Below are 14,308 nucleotides of genomic sequence, written 5' to 3' on the forward strand. Positions count from 1 at the left end.
GAAAGGCACAATGGTTTGGTAGCTTATGTTGTTGTTATACTAGTCTATTCATCAGTTGCTTTTGTAAATTGTCTAAAGTTCTATAAATACTGAGTGGATTATGCTTCTTCATAAAGAAGATATGAGAATGTTTTATTTCAGGCAGGTTACATCTAGTAGAAAATATATTTATTTCAGTAGTTTTTAAATATGAGCACTTGTAATTGTCTGCATTTGAGGTGATAGTGCTTACTCAATGAAGAAAGACAACCTGGGAATTTTGAACATTTTTAGCAAGGGACTAGAGAAGGAAAAAGAAGGTATAGACTCTAGGACATCAAAATGTGTTCAGGTCAGGACAAGAGATTTGCTCCAAAGAGAAGCATGTCCTTTTTTATTCCCAGGGGACAAACAGTTAAGAGGTGAAACAGGAGTCACTTAATTTGGTACATCCATGGGGTGAGGAAGTCTTTTAGTGTGAGACATCGAGGATACTGAATAAAGGCAGATAATAACAGCACTTGGTAAGGGGAAATTTTTCTTTAACAAATACAGTTTGGCTGTGTTCTTAGCATGTTGTGTTCTCTGGAAATCAAGGAATTAAGTGATGTTAGACAAGTCTCTTTCGATATTAAGTAGTTATTAAATATTACTGACTGATGAAGTGCAGCATCTTATGTCATAGATTGAACTCAAAGTAGGGAAGTTGGTTAAGTATGTTGCTTCACCATTACTTATTATTATTGTAAGCATAGCTAATACTGTTCACTTTAAAGATAAGTGTTTAGTAGTATATTATGCATCATCGTGTTTTGTGGAGGTATGTGGGTGGCATCGCAGACTCTAAGGCTACCTTGCCTTTCTTTACAACCTAGAATGGCATACCTTACTTGACTCTGACTTCATTTCTTAATATCTAAACTAGAGCACACTGCTTGCCGCAGGCAACTATTGAGAGGAGTGAGTGAGTTCATGCACGTATTTAGAACAGCTTCTGTGAGTAAATATTAGCTGGGGAGAGTGAGTGATGGAAATCAGTGCAAAAGATCATCAGGCCTGAAAGCCAGGTCCTCCGAACAGACAAGGAGCTGGGCGATTACTTCAGACAGCATAAGAGGAAGAGACCACATGAATGATGTTTTCAGCTATTGCAAGGATGTTGTGTATGATGAGCAGAAAGCTTGTTTTGTTATTGCAGGAAAACAATAGGAAGATACTACATTAGAAACTTTATGTAATGGAAAAGTTTGCGTCCCTTGTTTTCAGCAGTACAGGATCCTTCTTCCATGGAGTACACAGAATAAATTTCAGTGGTGCGCATATATATATATATATATATATATATATATATATATGAATGTAACCACAGAGAGGCTCCTGTTTCTGAATAGACTGTGTACCTCAGATAAATTTGGAATCAAGTGGATTTGATGTAGAGACTGCTGTTATTGTTAAGTCTCTGTTGTGTGCCCATGTTTAGTGTTCATCGGCTTTTTAAGAAAGTCACATTGTATGCAGATATAGACTGTTCAAAAATCCAATTTTAAATATTTAGAATGATAGTTTGTTTACATTTTCTGAGTGTATAAACCTAGCACATATTATATCAGGAGAAAAACATAAAGCCAGTGCCAGAAATTTGTGTGTTTTCTGCAGTAGTAAAGAATAGAAGGTTATGTATGTCAAGAATTTGTCTCTATTTGGATTGAATTGCATTTTCCCTACTTTTCCCAAAGAAAATAACCTATTTTATTAGTGCCCTTTCACAACAGAGCAAAGATGAGGGAAAAGGTATTAGCAAGCTAGTTTGGACTTTAAATTTGCATTTATTATCCATATATACAACCACTTATGTGATCAAGAGCTTGTTTTATTTTTGGAGTGAAATGAATTATGGAGATCTTTTAATTAAGGAAATGTACCCAAGGCTAGCATGGTTGTAGCTGAAGTTTTCCTGCCTGGCCCACAGTCAGGATAAATCTCTCTCACCTGCCAGTCCCACAGCCGCTCAGACCCGACCAAGTAAACACAGAGACTTATACTGCTTACAAACTGTATGGCCGTGGCAGGCTTCTTGCTAACTGTTCTTACAGCTTAAATTAATCCATTTCCATTAATCTATACCTTGCCACATGGCTCGTGGCTTACCGGCATCTTCACATGCTGTTTCTCATCATGGCGGCTGGCAGTGTCTCTCTGACTCAGCCTTCCACTTCCCAGCTTTATTCTCCTCCTTGTCCCGCCTACACTTCCTGCCTAGCCAATGGCCAATCAGTGTTTTATTTATTGACTAATCAGCAACACATTTGCCATACAGAACATCCCACAGCACATGGTGGTGCACACCTGTCATCCTAGCACTTGGGAGACAGGCAGGAGGACCAGGAATGTATGATAATCCTCAACTACATAGTGAGTTTGAGGCCAACTTGAGCTAAATGAGACCCTGTCTAAAGACAAGAAGCCTGTTACTGATTCAATACTTCTAAAGACAGATACTCCAAATCAACTATATCAATTTATAAAGCTAGGAAACCAGGGAGAGTGAAGGGAGTGGATGGAGAAGTGGGCATTTGTGAAGGACTGTTATTTGGACCATAGGTATTTTTTCTTTTTAGTTTTGCCTTGTTAACCTATATTTCTAGCTGATTTTGTATTTTTTCTTATGCTACCTTTTAGCTTAAGTAATTTAGCTATAGAGCTGAGGACCAGTACTTAAGAACACAAAGTCCCTAAACAGAGTATAAAATTTGTTCTGTTTCCTTATTGTCACTGGTGCTAGAACCTAAATAAGATCATTAGTAATCCTACCCTGAATTTTACAGTCATTTGTATAGAAAGAAGACTTCAAAGTACTTCAGAGCTCCTTTGTAATAAAAAGTATCAGCAATATAAAATCAATGATTTCCCACTTCAAACCATTCTTATTTGGAGGGTCAGCCTGTTCAAAGAAGGCTTTTTAGAAATGTAGTACTCAGGTTGACTGTCTTGGTTTTTGGTAGAGGTTCTTGACTGTTCTGCTGCAGTTACACTGAAACAGACCCCAGAACTCCACATAGAAACATCTCTAGAAATGTGTGTTAGACACATGTTTTAGCACAGTGGTAGCAACATGGTGATTTCCATGATAGAGTAGAAGATGTTTCGCATAGTTTAGCTTCATTTGTAGTCAATTTTGTTTTGATTTTTCATTTCCCCCTACTATGTTTGCAAGTGTCAAGATGTGGAAGCTGTGTGTAGGCCATATTGTCCCTGTGGAAGTCAGAGGACGAGTAACAGGAGGTGTTCTCTGCTTCCAGGTGGGGTTCCTGGGATTGAACTCAGGATTTCTGGCTTGCATGGCAAGTGCCTTTTACCCATTGATTACCACACTGGCCACACTTCTGGTTTTAGTGGTGTAGAGACTTTGAATCTTAGAGTTGTCCAGAAAATTAGTAGAGTGGTTTTTTACAGGATTCTGAAATTCCTCTGGTATGAGATAATTGGGAAGATTTTCTAAATGATTATGCTCAAACCTAGGAATGGCATGAAACTTGAGATGCTATAAATATTTATGTTTTCACTATTTTAGTATTGAGTAGCCCTGTCTAAGAGTGCAAAAGTTAAGAATATCACACAGGATTGGTGTTGCCTTACTAGATTGAGAATTATTTACCACATTCAACTTCATCACAATTTATAATTTGATTTCAAACTTGTTGAAAATAATTTCATTTGTTTTATGAATCTTTGATCTCTGAACTACAGTTGAAATTGTCCAAAGTAAACTTAACTTGATTAATTTTATTAGCCTACTCCTAGGAAAAGCTGAAGGCTCAACTCCTGAGATGTTGCTATGCATTGTTTGGGGCCTGTTGACCACTTGAAGGTTTAATTTAACTGTTAAAAATTAAGGAATTTCATTTTCCTTCACTTAGTAGCTCTGTTTAAATTATGTTTATCAACCTGATTTTCTACAGTTAGTTTCCCATTAGAATGAAACTATTTTAAAAACCTTTTTACATCTTAAAATTTGACGATAAAATTCTACAACTGTTGTCTACTTTTACCCTCACCCTAAACTAACACATATGTTAAGTAAGATGTGAAGCAAATCTGTACACTTTGAGTCCATTTGTGCTCAAGAACAGACTGAGTGTACACCATAATGACAGAGATAAAGCTAGTTAGCTTGCTTAAAGGAATGATAGAAGCCTTATGCTTATTGACTTAGTTCTTGGAAGTCGCAATGACTAGAGCTGACGTTTGCCTTCCCTACTCATTATTATAGGAAAATTAGTGCCTTATTGGCATATAGTAGCATTTCTTTATAGGGAAGCCTTACTATAAAGTTCAAGATATATTTTTTAAACTTTACATAACACAGTACATACTTAGTATATGAAATACATCTTTTGACCTTTAAGTTTTATACTTTAAAGAGATGATATTTCTGGCAAGTTCTAATACAAATTGTGAATTGAGATTTTCAGCATTGAATTTTTCTTGCTTACCCAATCTATAAACATGAATTAAGACCTCAGTCTTATAGCATTCATTTTATTTTGTTTATTGCTTGCTACATATAACTTATCGAGTAAAACACTCATTGCGTGCACTAATTGAAGGAAAAGATTTTCTCGACACTGGTAACTTCTTACAAAAGAGAAATCATATTCATACACTGTCCATGGGATAAATGTAAACTACTAGTTCCTTTCTACTTTATATTGCTAGCATTTATCTTTCCATGAGGGTAGTAATTTTAATGGACTAGAATTACTTTTACCCAGAGGCAGACACATAGTCAGTAGCTCTTATAAAATATGTCAGAAGACTAGAAAGCGTCATTTATGTCATTTGCTGTAGTCTCTTACTGTTTCCCTAAGCGGCTTTGAACTCAGCTTTGATTATAGGACTTAGATTCATATCTCAGGAATGATGACTCTTCTTAACAGTCCGCATCTTCTGGTACTACCTTCATCAGGGTGTGGTGCAGTGGAGGTGGAGTCTACATAGGTGGTGGACAATATATACCATACAACTTCTTATCAAACTAAGAAAAATGGAAATTTAATTCAAGATAGTTTCCTTCATTGAGAAAGCTATTTAGGGAGCTATTTAACTGTAAATTGTTACATTTTTTTTTTGTCATGATTAGGGGAAAGAATTACTTGTAAGTTTTAAATGTGAATTAGAATAAATTTTATAGCTTTGGATGACTCAGATTGCATGTGTATGAAATATTTGTAAAAGAATATATCTGACATATATCATATATATCTGTATATATGTGTATGTATAAGTACTTTGTAAATGATAAAATGTGCAAATTATAAGTGTTGACATTATCATATGTCTTAAAATATGGTTTCTAAATGCCCACATAACTTTTCATATCACGGATATTTGTATGTGTGGGCTTATTTATAGTTCTAACATTTTACAATTTGTCCTTTGTTTACATGCAGCAAGGAGTTATGGGCGAAGACGAGGTAATTCCTTTCTGTTTGCTATAGTTCATCTGTTTCTAATTGGGCTGTATTGATCGATGTCATAATTAATGATTTCAGAATTCTTTATGCAATGTCTGAAAGCTCATAGAGGAATTACACATTGATGTGAACACTTACCAACTTTTCAAATTCTAACTCTTAATCTACAAGGGTGTATTTTCATACTAATAGTTAGTAAATAAAATTTATCCTTCTTAAACTGTGCAAATTTTTAACTCATTAAAAATTATATCTGTATCTTCTAAAATAAGGCTGTTTTTTATCTGCTTAAGAAATAAGTTTTTTTAATATTAACCAGAGTGATATATGATGTGATTTTTCTACTCTATAACCAAATGTCTTATCAATGATTGTGATTTTCGTTGGACTCAGTTGGAAGTGACACCTGTGTAAGTAGATTACTATCATCATTGACAGAAACCATGTAGCTAATGTTTCTGAGAAGCTGTGATCCTGTCAGCCCCTTTGTCTAGCCTGCACACTACTGTCCTTGAACACTTTTATTGGAACCAAGGGACAAGGCTTTGTGGCACGGGGCTACTACTGAACTCCCTCAGAACACAGAAACACCTTCTATGGCTGAAACCTTGCCCCTCCCTTTGCCATGTGCAGAAATCGAAAGTGGGAGAAACCAGCATGAGAAGAAGCAAAATTACATGAGTAGAGCAGTGGGCAGTACCTGAGATTTATACAGTTCTGCACACTGAATAAAAAGTGTTTGCTCTCATCTCTAGAATTTCCCTGAAGCCAAGGAAGATAGTCAGTTAGAGCTGTGCCCTTGGTTATATTTTATATGTGTGTGGCAGTGTCCTCATCTGCTGATGAGTGCGTTCCCCAAAAGCACACAAGCAAAACCAGTTACCGCCACTGATAAGCAACGTTAGTACTTTATGTTCTTAAGCAGTAGTTCTAATTCCATATTTCAACTTGACTTCATTGCTGGGAGTTTTGACTCTCCAAATACCTGACTGAATCTTTAGCTCCTTCACTTTTCTTAAAAAAAAAAAAGAAAGAAAGAAAAAGAAAAAAAAACTGGAAGAGAGTGAGGCTGAGTTACTTTCTAAAGACTGTTATTAGTGAACTAAGAAGGGAGTGGGAAGGTTACAGTGTTCATATCTATTTTCAGATCTGTGATCTAACTCACTTCGCAGTCAAGTGGGGAACTTTGATTCTCTTGAAAATAACTGTTTACCAATCTGTGATTTTTTTTTTTTTTTGGTAATTTTAAAATGATAGAGCAGTTCAGAATCCCTTTCATGTCAGAAACCTTTTATCTCTAGTAACATGCGTTAAGTCGATTGAGCATATACTCTGGTATAAATATAATATGCTAAATTTTTAAGAGCAAGGTATCAGAGTCAGTGATTTTCTTGTTAAGCTCAGCTCAGTAACTGCAGACTGTGACACAAAGAAAGACAATAGACATTTAATTCCTTGATGCTCAGATAGAGACTTGTTACCTGCCTAGCTGTCTCTTCCCTTGGGAACTGTAAAGAGAGGCGCTCCATTTCAGAACCACCTAGGCATGCAGGTGTAAGGCTCCATCCACGTCCTTTCCCTGTCCTGAGCTAGCAGCTCCTCTGCACAGCTGCTTCAGTAGACGGGGAGCTGCAGGTTGAGCATACTCTGGTATAAATATAATATGCTAAATTTTCCCCAGGTTGTAACAGTACGGCTGTCATGAAAGTGTAGTTACCCTCTAGGGGTTGCATGAATCTGCTGCTACAGTTCCAGTTTGCATGGTCAGATGAGGAAGGTTTAGTCTTGAAATCTAGCTGCTATGAGATTTTATTTGAATTTGGCAATACCTTAGCTTGGTAAGTAAGAGAAATATTTTACAAGAAAAACTTGTATAGCAGAAGAACAGTTCAGAAAGGAGTAGAGATGCTTGTCTGGCTATCTCTCTATTGCCTCTTCATTTGCCCCTCATGCTGATACAGTACCAGTCTCCAAACCTAGCCAACCAGGAATCTCCTATTATGAACTTGTGGATTTGATGGGCTAGTGAAATGGTGTGTGTTCGTTTTGGTCTTTCTTTTTTGTTAGAGTAAATAAAGCTTCTCTGTTTGTGAGGGATGTGTCAAAATGAGTTGGCACAATTGGCCAAAACCAAGTCCTGGCTGGCACCAGTGCAGTGGGGGTGGGGCAGCATCAAATGTCAGAAGGCAGTCTGGCTCCCGGTAGCCAGTTGATTTTAGAAAGAACCGGTTTCTTCCTTTCCACCTTTAATTGACCTTTCAGTGCAGCATAGAGCAGCACTTTCTGTTTTAAAAACTTGCCACTTGACTGTAGTTAAACTAAATTACTGCCAGAATCTCTTTGATATATTTCCAGTTCCTTAATAATGTCAATAAGAACTTTAAATCTAGCTGGCTCTAGATATTGATTTATGACATAAACTTTAGAGATGTTCAAAGTATAATTATTCCAGAAGTAATTGAGCAAAACCAAGATTCCCTTTTTCTGAATGTCAGAGCCTGGGGCCATGGGAAGCTCTGCTGCACTAGGAAAGAGCACGTGGAAGCTCCTTAACATCAGGAAAACAGCTTTCTTTTGTAGTTGCTGTTTTGCTCAGTGTTTCTGCCATCCCTTTCTGAGAATGAACATACTGGTCTGCGGTGAAGTAGGGTCAGGATTGTGCTGAGATGTGTATAGGACTATTTAAATTCTGTCACTCAGAATTTTCTATGTCACAATCCCTCTTTTTTTATTATTATTAATTAAATTTATTCATTTATTTTTACATCCTGACCATAGTTTCCCCTTCCTTCTCTCCTCCTATTTCCTCCCCCACCTCTCCCGTAGCAACCCCAGATCCAGTCCTCCTCTGTTTCTGTTTAGAAAGGGGCAGGCCTCCCATGGGTGTCAACAAAGCATGGCATATCAAGTTGAGGTAGGACTAAGCTCCTCCCCTTACAACCCAGAATAAGAATGGGTTCCTGGACCTGCCCCTAGCGCATGAGCTGGCTTTTTGGAGCCTGGTGCCTATGGTGAGACACTTTGCACAGCCTTGGTGCAGGGAGGAGGGGCTTGGACCTGCCTCAACTGAATGTACCAGTCTCTGCTGACTCCCCATGGGAGACCTTGCCTTGGAGGAGGTGGGAATGGGGGTGGGTTGGGGGGGAAAGCTGGGGGGCGGGAGGAGGGAGGACAGGGGAATCTGTGATTGGTATATAAAATGAATAGAAAATCTCTTTAAAAAAAAAAGGTTCCTGGAAGCCAGCCAAAGAGTCAGGGCAGTCCCTTCTAATAGAGGAATAAACAACTATTGTTTTCCAGAAAGAAAATAAAAAAAAAAATAGGGTAGTTTGAATAATAGAAATAAAGAACTTATTTTATTTACATAGTAGTCACAGATCCCCCTCTTCTCTCCTCCTGTCCCTCCATCCTCCCCCTCCAACCTACCCCCCATTTCCTCCTACAAGAAGGTAAGGCCTCCCATGGAGAGTCAGCAGAGCCTGGTGCATTCAGTAGAGACAGGTCCAAGCCCTTCCCCATGCCTCAAGGCTGTGCAAGGTGTCCCACCATAAGTGGTGGACTCCAAAAAGCCAGCTCATGCAGGGATGGATCCTGATCCTACTGCCAGGGAACCCCTTAAGCAAATCAAGCTATACAAGATCTCCAAAATATATAAAGAATTCAAGAAACTAGACATAAAATACTGAACAATCCAATTTAAAAAAATGGACTACAGAGCTAAACTGAGAATTCTTAACAGAAGAATCCCAAATGGCCAAAAGACATTTAAGGAATTGCTCAACATCCTTACTTATCAGGGAAATGCAAATCAAAACAACTCCGAGATATCATCTTACACCTGTCAGAATGGCTAAGATCAAAAACACTGATAACAGCTTATGTTGGAGAGGATTCAGAGCAAGGGGAACACTCCTCCACTGTTAGTAAGAGTGCAAACTTGTACAGCCACTTTGGAAAGTATGGCAGTTTCTCAGAAAATCAATCTTCCTCAAGACCCACCTATACCACCTATACCACTCTTGAGCATATACCCAAGGAATGAATGCTCAATCATACCACAAGGACACATGCTCAACTATGTTCATAGCAACATTATTCGTAATAGCCAGAACCTGGAAACAACCTAGATGCCCCTCAACTGAAGAATGGATTAAGAAAATATGGTATATATACACAATGGAGTACTACTCAGCAGTAAAACATGATGACATCATGCAATTTGGAGACAAATGGGTGGAACTAGAAAATATCATCTTGAGTGAGGTAACCCAGACTGAGAAAGACAAACATGGTATGTACTCACCCACAAGTGGGTACTAGAAGTAAAGCAAAGGATAACCAGACTACAACCCATAGCTCCAGAGAAGCTAGCTAACAAGGAGCACCCAAAGAGGGATGCGTGGATCACCCTGGGAAGGGGAAATAGATGAGATCTCCATGAGTAAACTGGGGATGAGAGGTGGGCAATGGAGGGTTTGGGATGGGGGAAGAGAACATCAGGGAAGCAGATGGTCAAGCTGGAGCGGGGATGGAGTGGTAGAGCAATGAAAGAGATACCATGATAGAGGGAGGCATTATGAGGATAGGGAGAAACTGGGTGCTAGGAAAGTTCCCAGGAATTCACAAGGATGACCACAGCTTATACTACTAGCAGTAGTGGAGAGAGTACCTGAACTGGCTTACCCCAGTAATCAGATCAGTGAATACCCTAACTGTCATCATAGAGCCTTTCTCCAATAATTGATAGAAGCAGATGAAGAGATTCACAGCCAAACACCAGGCAGAGCTCCAGCAGTCCAGTCAAAGAGAAGAGGGATTCTGTGGGCAAGGGGCATCAAGATCATGATGGGGAAACCTACAAGGACAACCAAACAAAATTAGTGGGAACTCATGAACTTTAGACCAACACCTGTGGAGCCTCCATGGGACTGGGCTAGGCCTTCTGCATAAGCGAGACTGTTGATAAAAAATTATAATAGTTACCAGAGAGAGGGCAAGAGCCTCTGAAGCATGCAAAGCATCCCTATAGTAGATACCTAGAGGGATAGCTGGGCATGGCTCAGGGCACAGCCTCCCGTGCTTTAACAGTTTTTAGATTCGGTAGCAGCACTGGCATTATCTGTTTTTTGTTTGTTAGTTTTCTACTTTGGTTACCCTGGAGCTACATGAAAGCAGAGTTGAGTCGTTGTAGCAGAGTGTACTGCTTGTAAAACTTAATTACAGCCCCAAAGAGGCTATTCTACAAGCTGTACTCTGCCACAACAATTTTTAAAGAAAACAAAATTCCAATGAACTTCATTGTAAGGCAAATATACCTAGTGATTTAAGTTTTTAAAGATGTAAACTGCTAGCTTAGAGTTGATTTCTTTGGCTCTTCATCTCCTGTCAGAAAAGAGGCAAACTATTATTGCGGCAAAATATCTTCAAATAACCATTGTACATTAAGTTAGTAGATGTTTTTTCCTTCTTTGGAGAAACATGCCAGGTAAGTGACTGAATGTTCAAATTGATGTACTTAAGGTAAATCAATCTTAAACCTACCTCTACTGTCTTGATAATTTTTTAAAAAATTTACATCACAATGGAGGATATTTACTGCTTCCATTTTAGAAGATAGAAAGAATATTCAGATTCCCATTAATTTTAAATTTCTGTGCTTTTTAAAATTTCACAACATTCTATAAATAAAATTATGGAGACAATCCATATAAATCAAATCATGTTTAGAATCAATCTATAAATTGATTTGTACAAACATTTTTCCTTTCCATATCCCCTCATTGATATGTTGAGAAATGCTTATTCTTACATTCTAGAATAAATTCAAAATCTGAAAAATCAAGTACAGCAAAAATCAAAGCATCAGCATCAGCTTCCCTGACATGTGTGCATATGTGCTACACACATGCTGTCCACACAGGTGGATGAGATGGGGGTAGATGAGACAGCCATCAACATTGACATGTGTGCGTATATGCTGAACACATGCTGTCCACACAGGTGAATGAGATGGGGGTGGGGGAGACAGCCCTCAACATTAATACCAGCACCATTGTGCATCCAGCTTGCATTTTCCTAATAAGATAAACTTGGATTATCTTTTCATTTACTTATATATATATATATATATATTTTTTTTTTTTTTGGTTTTTCGAGACAGGGTTTCTCTGTGTAGCTTTGCGCCTTTCCTGGTACTCGCTTTGGAGACCAGGCTGGCCTCGAACTCACAGAGATCCACCTGGCTCTGCCTCCCGAGTGCTGGGATTAAAGGCGTGCGCCACCACCGCCCGGCTCATTTACTTATATTTTAAATCAGTGATCTACATATTGTTACTCTTTCAAGTGAGTATTACAATTCATTGTTTTCTAGAAATGAAGATTCTTATGTGTATGGCTAATATGTGAAATATTTTTAGCCATTGTGTTGCATCCTTTGTTCAGCTGAACTTTAGTTAATGGAATATACAATATGTACATAGTTACAGTAAGCACAGTACTCAGTTACTGATTGACCGTTAGTATTGTTGCAGTGCATTTATCATTTAAGTATATGTACCACATTATAGTTCAGAAAAGTCTTAAGTCTCTTTAGGTCACCTCTTATTCTTGTTTAGATTCTAAATATTTCATGATCTGTGTTTTTTTCCCCGAGATAGAAGTCTTTTAGAATTTTGTTTATTGTATTTATGGCCTGCTAATTTTGCATAAAAATACTTCAAAATGATACTGTGTACAAAATATTAGCATGTCTAAATTCAGTCCAGCATTTGGATTAGTCATTTTAATTTCCCTAAAATCTAGGTAGTTGTTTCCCTACTCATATTACTCTTCTTAAAATGTATAATTATTCAATTAAAGTAAGATGAGTTGAGCAATTCACAATTTATTATTAATTTTAGTGGATATTGTTGGTGGTCATTTTATTGAGGGGAAAAAGGAAGGAAGGGAAGGAAGGATGAAGGAAGGGAGGGAGGGAACAGGCAGGTTGAGTACCTTTAATCTGAAAATTCAGATTCTAAGAAATAGCAAAGTAAGAAACATTCCTGTCCCAAGTGTTTTCAGAGAAAGAATTTTGACCTATAATTTCATGTTGAATTTTTTCCGTTGATCACAAAGAAAATATAGACATTTATTTTTCATTGGCCCTAATTTCTCATAACAGGAATTTAGAAATTTAAATTGTTACTCACCATGGGTCTCTTTCAGAACATCTTATTTCAATTGAACTCATCTTTGGGTAGTTCCTGTTTCCTGTAGGCTCTTTCTTCCTGTTGTTATAGCCTATAATTTTTATATGCTTATATCCAACATAGATCTAGTGAGTGTCTGCAACAAACACAGTTTTCCCCTCAAAAGGAAGAAGAGAGAGTTCATTTGGGAACCAAATATGAATGGCCACAGCGCAGGAACACTAGTTCAGATTGCCTCAACTGATATGTTCCAGTGTGGAAGACTTTATATGGCTTTCATAGTCACAGAACTAAAAAAAGTCAAATAAAGTAGTGGGAATAATGAGGCCATGGTACCTTGTAGGGGGTACAGGAGATGAGGTTTTTTGTTGTTTTTGTTTTTTTTTAAGATTAAAGAATTTAAAGGCAAAAAAATTTTTGAAAGTCAAGCAAAAACAAAGTTTATTCAAAGAGGACAATTTCGTTACAATATAATAGAGAGCCCTCAGGGAAGGCAAGCTACAATCTCAGCAGCTGCCCAGAGGGAAGAGGAGTGGAGAGGAGTGGAGAGAGAGGAAAAATAGCCAGGACCTTTAGTTAAGGCAACACAGAGTGGACAAGCACTTAGTGGGGACAGAAGCTTTAGAGAAAGAGTAGGGAAGCCCGAAGTACCAGAAAAGCATACTTAGGGTCTGGCAAGCATTGGGAAAAGAAGAAAAAATGAAATAGTTACACCTTTGAGTCTGCTGCACAGACCCAGCCAAACTTGATGACATGTTATAAGGGGTACTAGAGGGAAGAGGTTCTGGGAAGGAGAGGTTGATTACCTCATTAAAAGGCTGGTTATTCCACCAGACTGTTTAGTGTGGACTTGAAGTAAACCCACCCTTCTGAGGGGTGGACTCAGCCAGGTGGCACAGCTGGATTAACTTGTTTATGGTTTTGGGTAGCGTGGAGTTCGGTCTCCACCCAGGCCAGAGATTCCATCTTCTTGACCAGAAGAAACTAGTTTTCCTTAATGTCAGTAGGTATGTTAGAGCAAAGTGAGAGATGTCTGCTGCAGGTCTCAGATGCTGTCTGATGCACAGTATTAGCTTAGGGGTTCATGGAAGCTATTCCAGCTCTTCATACTCATTCAGCCAGCTTTGTAGAATCTTTAGTATGATGTGGCTTTTCTTCCTGGGGACTCCACTTTAGACTGGCTTGCTTATTGTCACAGGTATGTAGCTCACCCCTTCTTCCCCATCCAGTTCTCCACCAAATGCCATGTTCCTAATTTTCTTTATTTATATCACATCATCGTGGGTCACATATTTCAAGATAGTAACATGTTAATCATATTTTACATAAGTATTTATTTCTAGATTAGGTTACATGTGTACTCTTGTCTCTGTACTAAAAAATATATCCTTGATTTAATCTTCAAAGAACAGCTTGTCTGCATTGTTCCATTCTCCCTTCTCTAATACATTTCTGAAGACTAGGTTTTATTTGATATCTGTATTGCATGTACTAAGCACGTACAATACAACATATCACAACGTGTGCCAGCCACCCAGCTTCTTGAAAATTGCTACCATCAAATGTCAGGACACCCTCAAACGCAGTTTCCATTTCTTGAAATTACCATCTCATTTGTTTAACTGTTCCTTTCCCTCTTCCCTCCTGACTTTTCTTTGCCATTTC

The 14,308-nt window shown here is 38.2% G+C and overlaps 1 protein-coding gene across 1 annotated transcript in view; it reads left to right on the forward strand.

Annotated features, from left to right (window-relative positions):
- Cpeb2 (cytoplasmic polyadenylation element binding protein 2) overlaps positions 1-14,308 on the forward strand; it is a 57,176-nt gene that overhangs the window by 26,952 nt on the left and 15,916 nt on the right. The window contains 1 exon segment of the mRNA XM_052734841.1: positions 5,430-5,453. Within this exon segment, the coding sequence (XP_052590801.1) occupies positions 5,430-5,453 (24 nt within the window).

The sequence above is a fragment of the Peromyscus californicus genome, unplaced genomic scaffold (genome assembly GCF_007827085.1).
Source record: "Peromyscus californicus insignis strain IS unplaced genomic scaffold, ASM782708v3 Scaffold_13__1_contigs__length_99412109, whole genome shotgun sequence".
NCBI lineage: Eukaryota > Metazoa > Chordata > Mammalia > Rodentia > Cricetidae > Peromyscus > Peromyscus californicus.